The 23,708-nt window shown below is 40.2% G+C and overlaps 1 protein-coding gene across 1 annotated transcript in view; it reads right to left on the bottom strand.

Annotated features, from left to right (window-relative positions):
• Nucleotides 1–23,488, bottom strand: part of LOC114435463 (receptor-type tyrosine-protein phosphatase T-like) — a 96,658-nt gene extending 73,170 nt beyond the window's left edge. Inside the window, exons 1-4 of the mRNA XM_028405139.1 lie at nt 23,420–23,488; nt 23,118–23,154; nt 19,949–20,005; nt 5,927–6,062 (exon numbers count right to left, since the gene is read on the bottom strand). Coding sequence (XP_028260940.1) covers nt 5,927–6,062; nt 19,949–20,005; nt 23,118–23,154; nt 23,420–23,488 — 299 coding nt within the window. The remainder of the gene's footprint in view (nt 1–5,926; nt 6,063–19,948; nt 20,006–23,117; nt 23,155–23,419) is intronic.
• Between the last annotated feature and the right edge of the window lie 220 nt (nt 23,489–23,708).

Genomic DNA, 23,708 nt, shown 5'->3' on the forward strand with positions numbered 1-23,708 from the left:
ATGTGTGACATGAGCAATTTGTCAAATGGGAGCCCATGGACACTTTACAAAGAAAACAAGAATCAGGTGGTGCAAGAAAACATCGGTTAAATCCCTCAAGAGTGGTGAGAAGAAAAGCTTAGAGTGGACAAGAAGCTGTACGGTGCACAGAAAACCCATTTTACACTGTCATTCAGTTGCAAGAAGCTCTCCAATTAAATCCTTTGTGTTTCTGATTACGAACTCAGTCAAGGGATTTGTAGGTATCTGAGAGAGGGAGGAAATGTGACTAGATGTGCATGAAAACAACAAAAAAACAATAAATGTTATTGTTATTGCTGCTCAGATGATAAGAGCTAGTAAAGGAGGAAGGTGACTGGTAGCCGAAATGGATCAGTCTAAGTACAAAAAAACAATGATGATGTCTCATTTGGGAACATGGCAGCAATCTTTCCTGAAAAATCAATTAATTAATACGCCAGGCCTTCAGTACGGTCTGTGAGAGGGACCGGCTTTGCAGAAACCTTTGCTGAACCCGCTGACTCATAACTGGGAGCTACAACAAACTCAGTGCTTCATGTTGCTAGCAATTGCTTGGTTCTGCCTGGTGTAATTTAAGCCTGAGGATATTTGTGGGGTTCCTGTTTGAAAATTTTTATACCTAAAGTACACTCAGGTAATAGAGCAGTCACTGCAAAGGCCACAACGACCGGCCTTCAGCTCTGTGGTGAAGAAAAATGTCTCTGTACACATAATCAGACTGGGCTGACAATTGTTTAAGTTTCTGACTGAGTGAATAACACCTTTATAATAGCAGATCCTGAACTTGTTTAGCAATGTTCATGTACATTAACCCTTAGTAATAGTAGATCAAAGTTAAACACCACATCACACAATAAAAATCAGCTAATTATTGCTTAGAGAGAAGATCAAAGTATGCTGAATATATACAAAATGTGACCTCCTGCAGCTGTACTACATCTACCCACTATTATTTCATCTTCAGCTAAGGTGGCAAGGATTGTGTGGGAAAATATCAACTCTAATAATGCAGGGAAAGTTTTTTTTATGTACAATCACTCAGAAAAGTGTTTTTTAAACTGAACCACAGAGAAACTTAAATGAAGTGCTGCTACCAAGGCCACTGAAGAGTCTTGAGAATAGATTGAAATATTTTTGTGTCTGTGTTTGTCCAAAAAGCAGCGAGTCTGTGCCTGAAGACCCATCTGGAGATCCCACTGTTTCTCAGTCTGTCAGCGTTCTCATGTGTGCAACAATTCCACAGCTCCAACCCCACAAATAACGGCGTCAAATGCCTCAGGAGGAGAATCAGGCCGTCACTCACAGTCGCACAAACGTTCCAGAAGTGAACAAAACAATCACTGCTTGGCAAAGGGATGTACACAACTCAGACTGACGCACACAAGGGAACACACATTCTATGTTTTTTCTCTCCCTCTCCCACACACACAGTTCCACTAAATACGCTGACAAAATGCTAAGATCATGATGATCAGATGCCTGTTGTTTACAAATGAACGTGTGTAGTACATGTTGAATACACACTGTCTTCACTGCGCTTTGACTTCGCACACATGCACCATACGTGTGTGAGTATGATGCATGTGTGTATGGCTTGCACAAGGACCCAACTCCTGTTTCATCTAGCAGCAGTTTAGCTTGTGGCAGGCCCATTGCTATACAAACAGCACCTCATTGGACATCTACAGTCTCTATATGTTATCAGTATAGACCACATGACAATCCGTTTACCTTGTTTCTACCTGTAATGTCACCATACTCATCTAGTGAGTACCTGGTCCCTGAAGTTCCTGATTTAATTCCTGTTTTTTTCCCTTTAGACTACATTTCATGTAAATTTGTTGTTGTTTTCTTATGTGCACATACACATGAGACAAATGTACAGATTACTCTTTATGGATTGTCTGCCTCTGCTTCTGCCTTATTTGTCAAAACCTTTAAATTCAGGGGAAGCCCTACAGGTAAGGTTTGGAATTAATAATTCAAACACCTTAAAGGCTCAAACACAGCAGCTAATGTAAAAGGGCATGTTCACCAGCCCAGCTGCAAAAGCATTGCATAGCCAGGGGCAACCCTACATACCTACAAAAACAACATCGGGGGTCAGATCTATTTACACAATGCATCTTCCTCCTGCTAACATATCTTTTGGTTGTTGCATTGAGAAAGGTTTGTCTACACCTAACCAAGCAGTTTTAAAGTGGGAAAAGTGGGAAAGAAACCAGTTTCTATTTTTATAAAAAGTAATGTATCATTATAGTAAAATTTCATATGGCGATCTACTTATTCTGTTGTTTCTGTATGAGGATGTGTTGCAGGGGTGAGCTTCAGATAAAATACAACGCATGAAATTTGACTAAAGCATGAATTTTAAAAAGCTTCTAAAAAAGGCAGTATAGCCACATAGTTTTCAACTTGCAGTCACCTCTTCTCAAGTTGGATGGATAAGGTCTGCTTCTCCGGCATCACACACACACACAAACATTACCCACTATTTAGGGAGTGTCAGATATCATTCCTTATTCATCACTTCTCCTCTCAACCTTTTTATGAAAAGTGTATCTTCTGGTGCTGTTTGTTTGACCCCTCAGGGGCACCTGGCTGTGGAAACACTGAATCCCCATTAAGGCTTCAGCCATGTCCAGTTATATTCACTTTTACATTATCAGAAACACGGCCAGGCTTTCCTTAACAAAACACACACATACACACACACATACACAAAGAGTCCATTTGGAACATGTGTAATGGTGCTTTAAATGATTAATTGGACAGCAGTGCGTGTTCACTTCTGGACAAAGTTTTATCACAGAATAATTTATAGGGTTTGAAAGCCATGTTAAACACAGTTAAAAAAAAAATCTATCTGCTCTGGCTAAAGTGTTGCATAAAATATAGATGACCCATGAAAAGGGGATAAGAAATGAGAATCCTCCCACTGTCTGCATGAATTGTATCTTTATTTTCCTGTCATGTGTCACCATGATTCCTCCCCATCACTTAGTATGACTCTGTCTCTCTCATACACCTTTCTACTGTCTTCCTTCTAATTTACTCTTTCTGTCTTTTTCTTCATGCTGTGATCACCTCCATATCCCTCGTGGGTCTTCTCTCTGCCATATTTTCATATGTGCGCCATGACTTTGTTTGACCTGTGTGGGACCTTTATTGCCGAGTGCCGGCCCGGGTTCATGTGAACATCTGAACAGCATCCCAACAGCTTCCTTCTTTTCCTGCTGCTTCATTTCTCTTTTTCTTTGCACCACTGCAGAGATGTTTGCCCTCTAATTGGCTTTTTTTATGTATATTATGCCCTGTTAGCCTGGTTAGCATCTGATTAGCATTTTCACTTGACCCCAAGGTTAACCAGTGCTGCCTGCTTTTCAATTTTCATATTTTTCAAGCCTCATACATTTTTCTCCCCTCTTTACCTTTCTGTCTGCACCCTCCTCTGAAGTCTCTACCTACACCTTTCTTCCTACATCCTGCAATTTCCTCCTTTGCATCTCATGGATTTTTATCCTCTTGCTGTTTGGGATATTCTCTGTTAGCCGGTGTTAGCCTCTGATTATCATTGCTAACTGACCCGATGCCTTGTCTGACTCCCAGACCTCTTTTGTTCCATTGTATTGGTTGTAATGTTATATTCAGACTATCAATGAGCTATCTCTGACTTTTCCGTGCTGTGCATGTGTATCATTTGTGTATTCGGGCTCAAATGTGTTATTGTGGTTGAGATGGACTAGAAATTCTAATTGCGAGTGCTATATTAGTCGCATAAAATTCAAAGCCTCCATGGAAAAGAGGAAGTTACAGTATGTTTATATAACCTTCATTTGCTTTTTACAGTGCTGACAATGGCAGCTTGTAAGTGAGGAAATTATCTCCCAAACACTGAAAGTAAGATTTTGCATGCGTGCATCCGGTTTTAGTTATTAAGCCCTAACCGGACATCATCTAAAAAGGTTGACTTGAGTCTTGTTTTACTTTAAATATTGTAGCGATGACAGGGTTTTCCTCCAAGTGTGATTAACACATTGTTGCTGAATGTGAAAATATAACAGTGAGGTACACCTGCTGCTGTGATGACACAGATGGGAGATAAGCAAAGTCAATCCAGCTTGGACCTACCAAACCCACTAATAAAAAAGTGTTGCTGGCCGACTTGGTTTATGCAGTACAGTCAGTACAGTTACAGTCACCACCTTTTAGCCTCTCTATTGATGTCACCACAGATTTAAGACTCTGGTAAACAGAATGCACAGAACACATTAACCTGATAGGCTTCATACATATAATGTTATTTCTTTTGGCAACCACTTGAATGTAACAGACATTCAGTATTAAAATGAATTGTTCTGCACTGCAGCTTTTACAAATATTTTACACTCCTGTATTCACAGAGTCTTCTGGCAACAGTCAACATCATTTTCCTTTCAAATAATCTAAGTACTGATTTATAATACTGATCAAACCATCATCAGTGTTTGTCAATTCCTTCTGAAAACAGTCCAGCAGTTTTAAGTCAACATAGTTATTTATTTGGATGTTTGCTTGCACCGCCTTAGGCAGTCAGGCCAAGTAATCCTCATGTCTGGATGTTTTCAGATTCACCTCCCTGTGGCTGTTTTATTAGTGCATGTAGTTTAAAACACTACACACATTTTAATATCTTTATAATCTCCCTTTGCATTGCTGTAATTTTTTTTAATAGTGCACAGTTCTGTGTGCACCAAAGACAAACACAGATTGTAAAAACAGTAAAGTTTGTGGCACACAAAATGATGACACACACAAAAATCAAACCAATGCGAGTGATAGCAAAACAAAATGTGAAAGCAGGATTTAGGTGGAGTAGAGGGAGGTGGGGGGGGGGTGATGTGAGGGCGTTGATGGATGGAGCGAAGAGAATAAGAGAAAGAAAAGAAAGGCAGGTGATGGTGGCGAGCCAGTGTGCATGTTAAAGACACAGAGAGCTTTGCATGTCTTACAAAAAGAAAGTGGTAAATATCTAATATCTGGGCACCTTTGTCATTATTATTTATTTTGCCTTTAAGGGGTAGAGGATTACGCATATCACCAGGCTGATGCATTATTCTGACTTTTTATACTGCCTGAATAAATGAAAGTTGGCTTTAACAATCTAAACTATCAATGTATCTAATAAATACAAATTAGTATTTTTGTTGACTGGAACTGAAACTAACTTAACTGTTTAAATTCTGCTTCAGTCTTTCACATTCATGTTGTTTTAAGATCTTTACGCCTGAAGATATTTACTTTCTCCACGGTCCATGTCTGTAAAATTAAGCATCTGTTACTATCTGTCCGCACATATTAATTTCTACCCACATATAAAGTATGAGGACACTTCAAATTGACAATATGAGGTATATATATTAATTTATGTCTTTTATCCTCTTCATATAAATTAAAGATGCTACATGTAGTTTTTCTTTTAACTCTCAAAACCCCACAAAAAAACACCAGGGTGTTCAACTCTCTAATGGGCCTTCAATGCAATATTTGTGTTTAAAAACTAAGATTAGAAATGTAACACAAATCACTTTATTCTATATGTATTCTATATATTGTTTCATGCGTTTACGTTATACTGCACAAAGATATGTTTTAGTTCTCCTTAGTTCTAGCTATGATTATTCTGTTTCCATAGATGTGCAGTACTTTAAATTGTAGTGAACATGAGCCCACAGTGACTAACAATTACAAAATGGGGTTCTGAGGTTTAATCAGCAATAGTCATAAAGATTATTGGTAGCCTCTATCTTGTGTTCATACACAAAGTCTGATAGTCGAGCAACTGTCTTGTTTGTGTTTTGATAGAATGGATGTATATAACATGATACATGTAGCATCTTTAAGCTGTTACTCTGTCACAACCCACCTGCGTTTGAAGGTGAGGACAACTCCGAGGAGGATGATGATGAACATGAGGATCCCCGCGATCACTCCAGCCATCTTCACTGTGCTGTCCACCTGCTTCTCTGGCTCCATGGCATCTGAATCCTGGGTGGATGCGCCTACATGCACACAAACCCGCACACACAGACACACACACACACAGGTACGCAGATAGTCACGTTGGTAGGTAACTTTAAACACAAAGCCAGGCACAGACAGTGACATAGAAATGGTCATTAGTGCATGCTCACAGCTGAGTTAGGGCTCAAATCGAAAAAAGGCACTTATGAATGCACACACAGACATGTAAATACTGCAAACATACATAATGCATACACTTAATCCCAAGGTGAAGATGAACTCTAAACACTCATGTGTGAAAGGCCAAACACCAACCATGAAAACCATGCAGTGGGAATGAAAATATCACAACATGCTAATGAGAGGAACACAGAGGAACAGCGAGCCAGGAAGGCATTGTGTATTTCCAGGAACACACACACACACACACAGGAGAGCTTGTTCAAAAATAAAACTTTGACCGGGATGATGCTATTAAATTCTGCATTCATAAATGAGTAATGGTGTGAAAAAGTGTTATTGTAATCTGATTTTAAAAGTGAATTCATCCATTATGAATGTCTGATTTTGAAACAAATGGTTAAACGTATATGAATGTGTGAGTGACAAGTTGTTTTACATTCCTGAACATCATTCATTAATTGCACTTATTACATATATTTAAAGTGAATCTACTTCAAAAATCAACAACTTTGTAGCCATTGCATTGTGATTACAAGTATTATTATGTCTTAAGGATGAATCGATAAACCAGAAAGTGGCTCAGGGAGCAACATCTTCTTTAATGTGAGGGAGCTGCATACACCAGCAATGTTTCCAGAGGACCCAAAACAGTGATGCACCAGGGTGGGCTAATAATAATCAAAAGGCTGATAATAATAATAATAATGTGACCAGGATGTTAAAACAGACCAGCTCATTACCAACACCACTGATGGGTAAATAACTTCATCATCCAGGTCTGTTACAGTTCAAGGTCCCTGTAAACACTGTTGTTTCCTGTATTTAAATGTGTTTTCTTCGGTTGCAGTGCAATGAGCTCTCCCAGCCAACGTAGTATAAGAGGATATAAAGAAAGGCAACAGGAAGAGCGTCAACAAATTAAAGCTACAAGTTGTTGATTTTCTTCTTTTGATGTCTCTTCTCCAGGTTAGAAAAAAAAATAATAAACTGTACAGTAAGGTTTTAAATACACACAGAGAGAACACAGCCCATGCAGGAGTAGATGTTCATCATTGAATACAGTATGGATTAAAAAATCTGGTAAACAAATGAACAGACTTTGGGAAGGTGGATACAAAGTCAGTATGTTGTGTGTATTTGAAATATTAATACACTCTGCTGTCACTGTGGTTTGTGTAAAATCAAAGTCTTAAAGTTTACTGTTTATCTGTACGTCAAGTGTCTCTTTACACTCTTTTACACTCTTTACACATGTCGATATAAATATTCACAGTTTTACACTCATGTTTCTCTTGTATTTTGTGGTTTAGTTTTACAGTTGTGCCAAACACCATGGACTTTTTTGCTGTAGGTCACAGAGATGCCTTGTGAGGAAGGGTTTAGATCAACAGATGGTTAAATTCTCATATGGAATATTTCTGTTGTTAGAACTTTTATGGGTCTAACCATCAATATTAGGTGTGAGACTTGTGACCACAAATACCATAATATTATGCAATATTTTGCATTTTTTGCAAGTTTTTTTGTGAATTGTCCAGTTTGACAGGCTGGTTTTTAGCTGTTTGCTAAATGAAAATGTACAAAAAAGTCTTCTGCAGTTACTCAAATGGCCACTTGAGGCTGGCCCCAAAATTGACTAAAAAAAAAACACACACACACAAACACCTTCACAGCAGACACACAAAAAAATACTGTCTGGCTGTTAAAAGACTGAAAGAGGTACACAATTTAGGCTAAGTGGCTCCATACCTCAAAATCCATCAACTCCACCCTCCACCTGCACTCACAGTCACACACCAGCTCTATGGAATTTGGTGCAAGTTCGGTGGAGTCAGATCAGGGCCAAACCAGCTCGCTAATGGAGGAGGAACTTAAATAAATGAAACAGCAGCAAGGTCTTACAATGCCGTTGGGTATAATGCAGAAAAGATGACTTGTGAGCTCAACCAACTTAAACATTTGGGAGGAAGGAATTCCCTCAGATGGTAGAACCCATCTAATCTCCTGGGATTAGATTCCCCTTGAATCAACCGATTAGCCACTCCGGGCCAGAGCCACCAGACTGAGCTATGAAGCCCCTCTGTACATGATCCCATGGAGAATTCATCCATCATCACATACAATCTATGTTTATAAAACATTATGATGAGCTACATCATCATCATTAACATCATCATCACATCCTCACTGTGTCCTGCTATCTGCAATAGCAGATAAAGCAGATGCTGATAAAGGGAAAAATGAGGTACACTGAATCATTGCAGCTGAAAAAAAACACTCTGTATAACCTGCAGACATGAGCTGACATGAGATGTTGTTTTTTTCACAGAGCACCATATCTACCAAATATCTGCCAACATGAGGCTGGATAATATTTTCAGAAGGCATCTTGCTGATCACACTAAAAGGGTCAAGTGTAGCTCAAACACTGAGCTCTACTCTGAGTTACTCTCAGCTTTCAGCTCTCCAGCGGAGGCAACTCTCTGCAGGAGGAAGAACAGAAACCATGGAACACAGATCGCCCAGAGAACGAAAGAGCCAGAAATGGAGAAGATGGTAAGAGGAGATGAAATAAAGAAGATAAATATATAAATCAACGATCTCAGCTGAGAGAGGATGTGTGTGAGAAAAAAGTACAAAGATGGGGGGAGATGACAAGATGGAACAACTAACAAATAAATAAATGAGTGGTAAAAGATGAACTCGGAAAAAAAAAGACAACACTGAGAAGAGAAAGACCAGAGCAGCAGACACATAGATCTGAAACATCTCCTGCAGACATGCACCAAGCAGGCTCTTGTTATAACCTTGATAGACAAAGACAGCCGATTAATAGAGTAATACTGCTGCGTGGGAGTTCAGTTTAATCCCCTGTCTCTCTCATCTTCGCCCCCTCTGCAATAACAACACAAGGTTGGCAGGGAAATACACCAAACTAACGGCTTAAGCACCTAACCTTGGCACGTTCAGTAATAGCTGCCGCAGTCCTCAATGGCTGCTGTGGCCGGATGTTCAAAAGCGTGAATGCATTTAATGACAGCACATTCATCATCTTTGTAATGTGATCATGGAAGGTCTTGAAGAAAATTAAAATCGAGGGTATACAGCTGTCACAACCTGCACTTTAAAACTGAAAAAGAAATGTCTCCTACTGCATGTTTTCAACGGAAACCAGGCATCAGAGGGACATGCGAATGGAGCAGGTCAGGACTAAGTGCTGTACTTTCAGCTCTAAACACATGCGTATTCTGTTGATCTGTTTTCATTTTGAAGAAAGGGATAGAGTGTCTTAAATGTGATGAGAAAGTCTCATTCCTATAAGCAAGGCTGCCACTTAACACAGACAAGAACAACATGTGGTCCTTTTCACACTGTTGAAATGCAAAGTAGCTTTTCACCACTTTATAAAGTTTGTTCTTCTCCCGATGTGGTAACAGTGTTTCTAAGAACACAAAATTACTCTTATGAATCCTCTAAAACTTAAATCTTGTTTATCAAATTCTAGATCTTGGCATTAAAATATTTCTTCCATGCCTTAAAGTAGCGTAGATATAACTCTAACATATATGTGTGGATCTATGAATATGCGTATTAGGCTCAGTTTCACTCCACCCACTCACCCATCGCCCACCTACAGCTCAAGTATACCTGCTCACCTTTTACTCAAGCCAGTGAAAAAAAAAATACTTGGAATGATTCTACTGTACATGTTGCATACATGAACTGCAGAGGAAGAACAAAATGTGTTTACTGAAGGTAAGACTCTACTGCAGATAATATCCCTCAGGATACTCTTGGACATAACTACGACCTGGATGAATGAGAGCATCCACACACATACTGCAGTTAATATTTATCAAGCTGATAACTGAAGTACATTTTTGACTGACTGTACAGCTGTAGGTGTATTGAAAGTGCGAACTTCAACTTGTCAGCGTCTGCCAAGCACATTATGGTTACACGAGAGCCTTGGGCGATCATGCAGAAGGCGAGTTCACACATTTCCCTGTAGTCTGTGCCCCGGTAATCACCCCACAGGTGTATTAAACCTCAATTTCCCCCCTGAGTGATTCTCAATATGTATCACCTGACATATTTTGAGTGTGACCCCATTTGTTCACACTTCACCGGCCCACGTGTTGATTGGGTTCAACAGTTCATAATGTAACAGCAGAGAGGGACCCCATCTGGTGACAGGTTCAACTCCATTTAACTCTGTGATTGGCCAGCTTAGGAGCCCCTCAGCCAATCAGGCTAACTGATACAGGGTTTTGACCGGGGCAAGGGAGAAGTGATCTAATCCGACTGTGCCTATTATGAAGGGGTAAATGTGAGATGACACAAATCACCACAGCAAAACAAGACTGATTTACAACTGGTGCAAATACAATATGGAGGACACCATGGCCTCATTTTATTATTGTATTGTCACCGTCAGCTAACAGGTGGCCAGTAAGTATGTACAATTTATGGATCCATCTTGCTGTCTTGTCACAGGCACTGGCAGCTGGTGTGGGTATTATTTTCTTGGCACATGTCAGGGTCCTAAAAAAAGACAGCTGCAACAGTGCAGGGTCTAAACATAGCTTTGGCCAGGTGAATGTCCTGTCTTACAGGGCGATTTGGACCAGATGGAGCAAAAAAAGGCACAGAGGTTAAGCAGTCCCATAGACTTAAATGAGTGTACCGTATTTTCTGGACTATAGGTCGCACGGGAGTATACGTCGCACCAGCCAAAAAATGCGTAATGAAGAAGAAAAACCATAGATAAGTCGCACCAGACTATTAGTCGCACCAGCAGGCTAGCGTAAATCACTACATTTTTAGCGTAACGTTGCCGCTTGCATTCCTCTTAACTTAAGTGGTGCGGCTGCAGGGCATTGAGAGTGAGACACGCATTTCAACAAGTCCTCACGCGGCGAAATTATTAGCTTCACCAAATAGAAATTCCTATAAACCTCCTGTAAATGAGTCAAAGGCAGACTACTGTGCAGACCCCGTTCACACTGGGAAAATCAATCCAGCTAGAGCGGGATTTGGGCCGTATCTGGATATATCCTGTTTTTTCTGAGTATGAACACTGCGAATCCTGCTATATCCAGCTGGATTTCAATCCACCTCATGGAGGTGGATCTAGCCAGACTGGCTCAAATGTGACTCAGGTCTGAACGCAAATGCAGATAGCGAATCCGGCTAGTGACGTGATACTTCCGGTTAGCGACATGCTACTTCCAGTTAGTGATGTGCTACTTCCGGTTCACGGGGAGCGAAACAGGACAAAAAAAATGCACAACGCATGCGCACACGCAGTTCTACTGCGGCCTAAACAGACTCTGTATATTACGAGGCGCCACCTAGTGGTTTGGAGGACCGCAAACAAGCCGGATTAAGCCGGATTGAGTGCGGACACGCTTGTGTGATAGCCAGATTTGAAAATAGGTCTGAACGTATCCAGCTTAAAGACTATCCAGATACAATCCTACTCTAGCTGGAATGACTTTCTCCAGTGTGAATGGGGCCTTACTGTCTGGAATTAGCGACCTATCGGCCTATCGGCTCAGCTGCATCACCTATGCTCGGAATGCAAAGTGTGGACAAGCTGGAGGTGGAAGAGAACCGTCAGGAGAGGGACAGAACAGCTGCTATTATATTTGTGATGGGACAGGGTCAGGACACAAGGATAACTAATTGTATATTTTTTCATATATAAGTCGCACCTGACTATAATATAGACCAGAAAATACGGTACATCTCTTCTATTAAATATAGGGTTTAGGCATCAGCCACAATCTGCACTGCTGTGCACTTTATCAGTAAGGCTGAAGTCATGCTTTAGGATCCAAAAGTGACATCAGTTTCTCTGCCATTCCACTACATTTCTGATAAAAAGATCTTGCTGCTTGCCTTTTAACGGAGGCTAGAAAACATATGATAAGAGAGAAAAAAAATCGTCTTTTAAAGAAATATATAATGGTCTAACTGCTAAAAACAATTCTCTCAATAACAATCCAAACATTCTCCTCATCTCCTTTGTCCACATTCAGGTTGTTTCTGGATGTACATTGTTGTTGACATCAACATTCCTCTTGAGTACATACGTAAGAGGGGCAATGGAGTGATATTGGTCTGCGTGGTAATGGCCTCTAGATCTTTTTTTTTCTGTAAAATCTTCCTGGGAGAACAACATGAGAGGTTTAACTGCTCTAACTGTCTGTGTAGATGCCAGAATTCACAACCATTTGGCCTTCACAATGACGGTCTTTCATACCCACAGGAATACTGCAAGTACAAACAACAGAAACAGATAGTGGTGGCTACAGGGAATATACACACACAGACATTTACCCTAGCTGGTGCAAAGTGATGGTGCAATACTATGTCAAACTGTAGATTCTTATTGATATTAAAAGTTTAGCTTATTATTCTATGCATCAAGCTTTTCATACTTTTCATGATGATGTACAATAGTATCCTTAAATAAACAAATCTACAGGATTAAAAATCTTACATGAATCCATTGAATTCTATATTAATGTGGAATGGATGGAAGGTGAACTAAAGGAACCTTCCTCCATTTAAAAGTCCAACAACACCGAGCTTGTGATACAAACTGCTTCCATAAAGGCATTAATCCCCATGGTTTATTGTGTTCCTGATATAAACAAACTGCACATCAGTGTGTATGTGTGCGCTTGAATAACATCCTTTTCATTTATACATTTCTATGCATTTTTTTCTGTTTTATTTATTCTACTTAGAGAGCATGATAAAATTATCAGAGGGGAATTATGGGTAAAACCAGAGATATTAAAAACATAATCTCATCCAAATGGAGAGAAGATTGATTCTCTCAGCTACCAACGCACTGCAGCAGCACTGAATGGCATATTAAATGCTTTTGTGTGTGTGTGTGTATCTCACAGGTACAGGACAGTGTTTGAGGGTGGGTGTATTGTGTGTGTGTGTGTGTGTGTGTGTTTATTCATGTACAAATGTTCCTTTAGTTTCTGCGATTGAGAGTCTTGGCTGCATGTGCAAAGATTGTTACAGTTTATCTGTTATCTAATGCATTTAAATGGGAAGTCTTTTAATGCACTTGTGTGTGTGTGTATGTACAAAGAAATTGTGTGTGTGTGCTTGTGTATGTACATGCATAAGGTGAGGGGCTTTCAGGTATTGTTATTTGTCAGCAGCTGCGGGGTGCATCCTCTGTGGATTAGCGTTAGCATGGCTGACTGTGTTTAACAGGATTACTAATCTGAACTCTGCTGCCACAGCGCTCTGTGTCACCATGCGTATATATACCTATTCTTAAATGTGCCTTTGGCTTGGAGTCTGAATATTTCTGTCTTCTATAGTTGTGCATATGTAACAATTCACCTGTGCAACTACGTTAATGAGTGTGCGTGGGTGTGTTTGACTGTATTTCTAGTGAGTTTTCTGAGATTATAAGGTCTCTAACTTAAACATTTAACAACAATGGCAGGTGTCTCTCAGTACTCTCTCCTTCACACACGCACACACACAATTTCCATTAATGTTAATGTCAGCAGGACACAGTTTACTAAGTACTTTAGAGCTTTTGAGATGGACTTAAATGCTTCATCATCTGTTCTCTATAGAGGATTTTAAAGTTGGGGTTGTTCTTAACACTGAAAAATGTAAATGTGTTTGCATGTGAGTATTATATAGACAATAAGCATTATCCTCCGAAGAGTCAACCCATCACTTAGTAAAATTGTACTGACTCTGTGTTTTTCTGGGAAGTGTGTTACCCACACTTTATTACACATTCTCTCTCCAACCCAGTGTTGACAGCTACATGACAGTTTCAATATTCCTTTGTACCTATTTTCTGAATTCAATCCCAAAATGCAATGCAACATGTCGTATGATGACCAAATCAATTATGAGGATACACAAACACACTGTGCTCCAACAGAACTTTGATTTCTTTTTGAAGGGAGTTTGTTTCCTGACAAGGTAACACAGCCAAAAGCACAGAGGCAGAAAGGCTGCCAGGGAGGAAAAGGCCTCGAGATGATAAACAAAACAAACCTGGAACCAAAAAAAAAGGTGACAAATCACACGACTCTAACTCATGGTGAGTGACTTGCAATAAACAAGAGGAGGAAATTCAATTATGAGGCCAATGTCGGAACAGGAAATCTGGATTAAAAACTAAATTAACATAGAGGTACTCATCTGCATAAATGCCAAGCACGCAAAACACAACAAACACCTATCAGCTACAGTATTAAAACCACCTGAAGGATGTGCATAGCCGACTTAGATGGGTAGTTTGTCAAAGTATGCCAATTGGACAAAAGTATATGGACACTTAGCCACCATATGTTTTTGCTGGCCTGCAATTATATGTTTCTCTGTCCAGCATGTTGGGCAATTCGCCTCAGGTGGCCTTGAGGTCAGGACCACCATGGTCTTCCACACCAACTGCAAAGATGATTTGCAATGTTGAAACACAAAGCCAACAAAAGCCCACTTTCACACATGGTGCTACGTCGTGTGACCATGCAAACTGTTTATATGTTGCAAAATACTTTTCAGAGGCTTCCTTCTTCCATTGGCACATCAGCTCCTCTGTGGGTTACAGGTGTCAGCCTTTGCTCTTCAAGTGTATAACAAAGGGCCCTGGTCACCTATAGTCTTGTCAGAAGTTCACCCCTCTTTTCTTGTGTTTACTTGTGTTACTAATTACTGCGCACTGGGAACGCCCCATAATACTGTTCTGGAGATGCTGTGACTCACAATTTACTTTTTGTCAAAGTCACCCAGATCCATAGTTCATCTATTTCATGTCATTCTCTGCATCTCCTTCTCTCTGTAATGTTTCTTTGCAGTCTTTTTTTCTGCTTTTCTACCCCCTGATCCTGAGGAGCACTTCACTACCTGGCCTCTAAGCCTTACGCAGGGACAGTTGAGCACTTTGTTGCTGTGTTGTGGAGCAGATTGAGAATTCATGGTGGAGTTAGAAGGGCAAACTTAGCATAAGACAACAATTCCCCCAAAATGTCTGTCTGGTGGAGAGTGCAGCAAGTACACCTGTCTGCATACACAATGCTACAGTAAGGAAGGAAAGAAATGCTGGGGTCTGACTCCATCTCAATGCTGGATTCGTCTTGTCGCCGACTTTCTTTATCTACTTATATTTGATCTCTTCCTTTGTTTTATACTTTAAATGCTGTCTATATTATCTCTGTCTCCCAGTTTCTACCATTCTGGATTTCTGTCAACCACGCAAACTGAACCCTGCACGCTCCCTCTGCAGTTTGAGGAGCATTTCATCCCTCTGCTTACTGTTGCCCTTAAAATGTCATATCGTCTGCAGACATTCACCTACAAACACTCCTGAGTTTTCTTTTTTTTTCCTTTTAACAGTCTGACTCAATCTGTTGCAAAATTCACAGGGCAAACTGTCTCACTAAGCAGCAAGCAGTCGGCACTCGGAGATGACGGGAAAATAGGAGAATAGGTTATGAAGGAAAGTGTGTTTGTGTGCGAGGTAGTGCACGTCAGACAAACATAATTCAGACATGATTTCTTCAACGTTCACAGTGCAGACACGCACGCTCACAACTCACATACACAGATAAGCAAGCCACATGTTGCATCAGTATTGCACAGCACTGGAGTCAGTTACAACACAACTCTGTACACCACCAATTATAATCGACCTCAGGACTAATGGTAATGGCAATTGAAGCTGACATATAATACTAGAGTATGGATGACAAGGGGAGGGTTTGATGCTCTTGTGAGCTACAGTAGCAGAGTGTGTGCTGGGCATACAGACGCTTCCAACATCCCACTTTCAGGCTTTCTGCTTTACTTTAGTAACTATGAGCAACAAAACAAAAACATCACTTAGAAAATTACTTTCATTCATTACATCAAGACAGTAAAACAAAAGTCTTTTGGCTAAGAGAAATTAAAGCTGTTTTTACTCTGCGGGCCCTCTTTCTCAGTCCTGCATTACTAATGTCTGACATGGATGATGCAACTTATAACCATGACATACCACAAAGACACAGGCTGAAAGTAGGGATGGCATTTTTGTACCTTTGCTTAGGCTTTGGGCTTGTTATTTTTACAGCTAGTGAACCTTTTTAAATTTTAAATAACCTGCTCCCAGCCATGTTGCAAAATTATGACAGTAGTCTCCCACACAAAAAACTAAACAAAACTTTCTAACTTCTACACACAGCCTACAAACAATTGATTGAAAGTGTTTATGTAGCTACCGGCACCCCTGTACCTTTCACCATGGTAGTTAGGAGAACCACAGAGAAGCTTGTAGTAAATGGGTGAAGTTTGCCTTTGTGGCTGTGAAAGGGTCATGACCTTTCCTTAAACCTAACCAACTGAAAACAAAAGTAATGGTCTAATACTGAACACAAACTTCAGCCTCCTGGAGAGAAACCACCATCCACCCCTCCACCTCTGTTTACAGAGTGTGTTATTTAGTGAGTCACTGGCAATCGACCTGTTCTTCCATTTATGTGTCAAAACAAATAACTGTCCTGAGTGTGTGTTCATTCTCAGTTACATAAAGGGTCCAGGATGCTGTTCTGTAAGGTTAGGCATCAAACTCGCTACAGACATGATGGCTGTGCTTGGAATTGTACAGTGTACACAAGCGAGACCATTAGATTGCTGTGTACACTATTGTGTAGAATGGACTCACACATTGTTTCTGTCTGTGACATACCAAATGTTCTGGTGGCCTAGTGTCTTCAATGTTTGCCACTGAAACTGCTTAGAAAAAGATTACATTGGAAATTAAATATATGCAGGAAAAATTTTAGCAGAAATCAACTCAGTCTGACATATTTCTGCTAAATTATCATTGTGTTATTACAGTTATAACTTATTTTAGAAGAACAGAAGCAGAACAGTGAAAGAGAGTGGGGAACCTGCCACTAGCTCAGAGCTCTACAAAGGCTGCTGAAAAGGTAGACCGGTTTCACAATTCTAAGGAGTCATATTTACCAGTCAGGTGCTATTCAGCATGTTTGAAAAATAATATTGTATAAAGCTGGATTTACATCTGCCGCGTAACAGAAGCACAACATAAGCGTAGCGACAGCTGCTGTGAAACGCTGTGCATTTTTAGTCCATGAGAGTATTCACACCAGACAAGTAGCAACAGCGCTATTCCACAAGAGACATGCACCGGTTCTGTTATTGAGCTGTGTCACACCCAAGCGGCAACCTTCGGGGCTCAAAGTTGAAGCCCATGCGGAAGTGTCAAAACTTGTAATTCACGCCGCAACAGCTGGGGGTTGGCTCCAAAAGCGAGTAATTTCCCATAGACTCCCATGTTAAAATGGCCGACTTCACAGCAGAAAAAAACATGTTTACAGCCTGGTACAAAAAACCACTCTGGTCTCAGATGATAGGTTCTCTTCTAGTGTCAATTGTAGTGGGGGTGAATTTTTTTACAACTCGCTCGTTTCAATGGTATTCGGACTTAAAATTACGCCTAATTATGGGCGTTGCCGCTTGAGTGACAGACAGTTGACGTATCACAGTGTGAGTTTCCTGCTTCCACGATCGCCCGCCCCCCCTAAACCCCGCTCGTGCTCCCCCTCTTTGTCCATAATCGGAGTTTTAGTTGACGTGACGCTGCCAACATGGCGGCGGTCATCAAGTCCCGGAACCTCCCACCGAGCCTCAAAACGGCTCTTCAGAAACAAACGGGTGACGTCACGGAGGCTCTGTCCATAGTTTTTACTGTCAATGGTCACACCCAAGGCGCATCAATTTGCACCAACAAGATCTAGCAGACAGGAACTCTGGCATTAGAGTCCAGTAGAATTTCAAAATAAAACGCTGTGAGACTGAACTCTCACTGATTTAACATTGCAACAGGAAAATGCAGGGAGAGAAGCAGCAACTGTGGAAGGTGAGAAGCTGCCCTGTGTGTATGTGTATTGATGAAGTAAACAGTGGTTTCAGTAACTGCTCTGTAACCCAGCCTGATACATGAAGAGAGAACGTTATCGTAAACATCAAAATACAAACCATTTTGTGGCTTCTGTTTGTTTTTAACAGTGGAATTACCTTCTGGTAATTGCCTTGTTTAGCTGTAAACTGCTAAGTGGCAATCCCTACACTATTAAATTTAAGGGGATAATATAATAAAGGACAGACACAGGGCTGAAACCATGCATCACAATTTTGTATACCACTTTACTGATGTATTGAGATTTAAAACATCATTTATTAAATTGTGAGTATCTTATTTTTGAAGCAGCAGCCATAACTAACTGGTTATGAATCAATGTACACAATGTTCTTACTTATTATCTAAGGTGGAATATGTGACCGTGTGAATGTGTAAAATGCACTCAGAGGTATTCAGTTTTCATATGAATAAAATCTATACATATTTGATTTCACTAGTTGACAGTCTGCAGTTGTGCAAAATGTGCATAATTTTTATTTGATTTTTTTGCCAGGTTTTGCAAACCTCTATTTCCCTCAGGACAATGAGCGTTATTGTATTCATGTGAAGTCATCACATATTCTTGACAAAGAACTGTGACAGCAGTTTACGACTGTGCTCGTTGCTGACTGATTCCCTGTTGTGTCTATATTGTTCGAGTCAACGTTTTGATTGTTGTATCGCCGGATGACATTTATATTCTGCTGCCATGTCTCTGCATTGCAAAAAAAACAAATCTTAAAAGGATTAACAGTGACGTGGTTTTGACACAGTTCAGTAAACAATGTTATGCTGGGGTGTATTTATTGCGCACAGATGATGGGATTCTGAAGAACTGTGCTGCACTAAATGCTCTAATAAATCAAATGGTTTTTACAAGAATGCTGTCATTTCATTTGAACAATGTCTCATGATGAGCTAATAACTTCACTGATATGAGATATAAGACTTAAGTTTAAGGCATTTATAAGAGTCCCTGGTGTCATGTCTCTCTATAACAGCTTCAAATATTGGAAGTGGAGCTCAAATGTTGCACAGTTGCGTTGAAAGTTGCTCTTTTCAAATGAACTGGTTTTGCAGGGAGAAGTGTTGTTTTAGTGACTGTTATAAATTAAATAATGGTCTTTTTAATACACAATAGTTTGTGAGATAATTACATATATTTTCCGTACTGGATTAGGTTACAACAAATGCTAGGGACAGCTAAATGAATGTGTGATAAGTAAGCTATGAGCTGCAGGATGTGCATTCTGAAGGGCACAACGGTCGATACTATGTAAATGAAAATCACCATGGTCCGTTGATGATGCATTTTGTTCCGGTCAAATCACCTGATTGTGTATCTGTGACTGAAACTATACTTATAGTAAACAGCTCATGTTTTGAATATCATATATATATATATATATATATTGCACTGAAGTATGTGTCTCTCTCTCTGTATGTGTGTTTGTGTGTATGCTCGTGTGCTTATGTCATCATGCATGACAGGAGGTTCAAACACAGCCAGCAACACTCGAAGCAGAGCAGACATGCAAACAAATACAGTAAGATGGTGATGAGAAGGAAAGACAAAACCCAACCAAAGAGTAAATAAAAACAAACAATAATAATAATAAAAAAAACAAGAAGAGAAGTAACAAGGGGAGTAAAGGTGGGGGAAGGGTGTGGGGCAGGGGACATCCAAAATGAAGTAGTGTTTGCGTTGTGTTTATGGCTGTATTGTGACATAACATTGGGAAGAAATATTTCTGCCTATAAAGCAATAATCACCTTCGCTTGGGATGACTAGAATGTACGGCGTTGTTATTTGTCCCCTACCTATTACCACTAAGGCCAAGGGCCGCACGTCCCCGCCGGAAAGCATGAGAGACAGAGAGAGAGAGAGACAGAGAGACAGAGAGAGAAAAGGGGGAGGAAAGAAAACAAACAACAACAAAAAAAGAAAAGAAAGAAGAAAAAAGTCTAAGAAAAAAGGATGTATAATCGTCTTTATCCATTTCATCACGGTTTAGATCTCCCTGGTTTTCAATTGCACAATCTGTCTTAGAGGAGAGAAATTGCAGTGGTGAGAGATAGCACTACAACATTGAGATCAATACGAGCGGACGTATAACCGTCAATGAGCAGCTTGACTTGGCCCATTAGCAGGAAAAGTCCTGAACAGATGTGTTGCTGGTGAGGATGTTTGTTACCAAGGAGTGGTCGGTGAATGTAGATGTGGTGTTGGGAGGGGAGGGAAGGGAGGGAGTTAACATTGGAGCTTGTTGGAGTCTGTCAGCCTGGCTTGACGGGTTAATAAAAAATAAAGGGAGGAGGAAATGGAAGAGAAAAGAAGAAAACAAGTGATGGTTGAAAGAAAAGTAGAAGGATGAACTTTGTGGCGTGGCAACGTTGCAGAGACACAATCTGGTTCACCCAGACATGATCCAGTAACACTTTCATTACTTTTCCTTCTGCATAAATCCCTTTTTTTAGATTTTTAGCTTCTAACAACAATGTTGAGGCAACTAGGTGGCTTTAAGATTTTATATCTAAACTTTTATCCAAGCTCTTTCTACATTTCCCAGAGGCAGTGAGTTAAGCCAAGAAACCAGGTTTTTAGAGAGCAAAAGTTACTTTTATATACGCAGCTTCCCTTTCAATTCTCTTCTTTTCTTAATTTAGAACCCATGCTGTTTATTAAAGTTCGTAATCAATATTCCAATGCCATGGCTATTTGGATACTTCATTATTGATTTAATACTGTAAGTAACAGCCCTAGTCTTCTAAATCTGTCTCATCATTTCATAAGCTACTTGAGCCATATAAAGAACATTCAGTTATTGATATGATAACCGGAACTATGTGACATCAGAAACAGAGAGAAGATGTCTCACTAGAGTCTGTTTGGGCTACAGAACCACTCACTCTACTTGTGGTTGTGTTACAGAGTGATGCTTATTTTTTTATTACACCTTTGGCAGTGCCGAGCAAACACAAAGACTGTGGTAGGACACATTTTGGTCTGTCATCAGACAGACCAAAATGACCAAAACAGACCAAAACGGAAGTGACATCTGCCATGGGCACGTTCGTCATTTCAAACAATGGGAGTGATAATAGGCACTTAGAATTGCCTTAGTAGGGGGGTCGTCTATTAATTGTAGAACTGGCTTCCCCTCCTGTGCACATGTTAAAGTGAGACACACCAGAACCAAAGTGGAGGGATCAAAATATGTGCCATATTGGTTCCACCCTGTCTTTAACAACCAGTTAATTCAAATATGAACAAAGAGGTGGAGCCTGTGGATAGCTGCATAAAAAAATGTTGGGTGACCTAATGGTCTTTTGGTAGCAATCATAGAGTATGCAAAATAAATATGAACACAGAAATTACCTCTAAAGTCCAAAATTGTTTAAAAACAGGCTGCAAACGTGCATATTTCTTATGTTAATTTGTATATAAAGGTCTATGGAGATTGACTCACTTTTGGAGCCACCCTCAAGTGGCCGTTTGTAGAACTGTAGTTCTTGGCACATCCCCACAAGCTTAATTTCTGAGCCCTGAGGCTGACTCTTGGTTAAGGTAAAAAGGTGCACTATGCTAATTTGCACATGGACAATCCTTAACCACATACACATCTGATGGTTTTTCAGTTATCAGCAACGTTGTCATGCTTTACCTCCCCCTTCGATGAGCTGCAGGCTTTTAATAACTTGGACCAAATCATGGTTTTTTGACTTTACACTCATTCTCTGCCTCTGACGGGTGTTTAAGTAAATCTCAGTTCTGCCAATAATTCCCACCTACATATCAAATTGAACTAAAAAAAGAAGAAAAGATGCTGGATAATTTCACTAAATAGAACAACCTGAAACAGGCGAGTGGCATTTTTCAACTCAGCTGTACTGAGTGGATAACAGGTATTGCAACAAAATTAGTCATTGGCATTTGCAAAATTAGCCATCTGCATTGCCTCACAACACTGCCCACATAACAAAAACTTTACAAAAAAAATGCATGGAAAGTAGTTGGTTTTAGGATAACTAATAACTCTGATGTGAAAGACAGCCACAAAGTTAAAAGCATGTCTTTTTCTTAAGCACACATACATGCAGACAGACAAAGAGCAGTGTTTACACACTGTAGACCTCCACCCACAGTACGTCCCACACATAAAAACTCAAGCTGGAAATGGACAGAGCAGAGTGATATAAACGAGACAAATGTGCACAAATGAGTAATAAACACTTGATGTGGACAAGAAATAATAAGACAGCAGGAGAGACAGAAACAGAGAAAAGAGGATGTGAAAAAATCAAATCAATGCTTGATGCAGATGGAAAAAAAGAGAGGAGGTGAGAAAAATCAATAGCAAGCTAAAAAGCTTTCAAAGCACATTGCCTGGTACACAAATGGGTGTATTTGCCAGAGATGAGCAGCAAATAAAGATGGGAGATGAACAGAGGACGAAATGGGTTCTGGGGCTTTAGCCTCCATCCATTGGGTTTGATGAAGGTGGTCAATCGGTATGTAATAGCCCTGATGATTCACTTTATGAAGTTACCCTGATGAGCAACATGGATGTGGCGCGAGACCGAAAAAGAGGGAGCAGGATAGAGGGAAAAAAAAGACGGAAAGTATGAGAGAGAAATGAACAATATGCTGTGACAGAGAGAGGAGAGACCAGAAAGGGAGGAGATGGCGCGAGAATGCTATGCAACAAAATCATGCAGGATTACATGGTTAGGATGTGGGTTTGCTCCGGCTAATGAGCGTGGGTACACCTGTTTTTCAGTTGATTGTGTGTGCATGTTAATCTCATTTAACACACTTGCAACACTTGTTCTATGGGGTCATGTATTCCCACCATTAAAATAAGGATCACTTTTAACTTTTAATCAAACTTTTAAAATCAGTGCAAGTGCTGGCTAAGAATCAATGGAAGGGTGCTCATACCTTTGTTAGCCAGGCGGACACAGTTGATTTTGGTTTCCTGTGGAGAGAAGAGAGACACAGTTTAGACACTTATTTTTCCACACACACCAAGATCTACCAACATTTAGCTCTGGTTTTCAATAGGAAGGGGTAATTATATTTTATGGGCCATAATCATTGGTATATATGTCAACTCCTGCTGTCTGAAGCAATGTTAGTTTGTGGCAGGTAAAAGGAAATGAGACATAGGTGTAAAAACAGGGTAGTAGATGCTGTTTTTACAGTTCAGAACACTAAGAGAGCTCTATCACCCGAAGTCCTACAAAACCAGTGAACTTGTGTTGGGCCACCAGGGAGACAGGCGGTCCCTCTTTCTGACCCCTGTTGGACATTTGGTTTGTTTGTTCCAAATGGTTGTGAGAATGTGTGAACAGACAACAAACTTGCCAGTTCTACAGCTTCTCTGATCAGTGTAACAGTTCTGCTGTGCTAACATAATTTCACAGGAGTTTTCTAATCATCAATTAGCCTTTTTAACACGATTAGCTAACACAATGTACTAGTAGAATGGTTGCTGGAAAGGTGCCTCTGTATACCTTTGTATATATTCCT

This window comes from Parambassis ranga, chromosome 5 (assembly GCF_900634625.1).
Source record: "Parambassis ranga chromosome 5, fParRan2.1, whole genome shotgun sequence".
In the NCBI taxonomy this organism is placed as follows: Eukaryota; Metazoa; Chordata; class Actinopteri; family Ambassidae; genus Parambassis; species Parambassis ranga.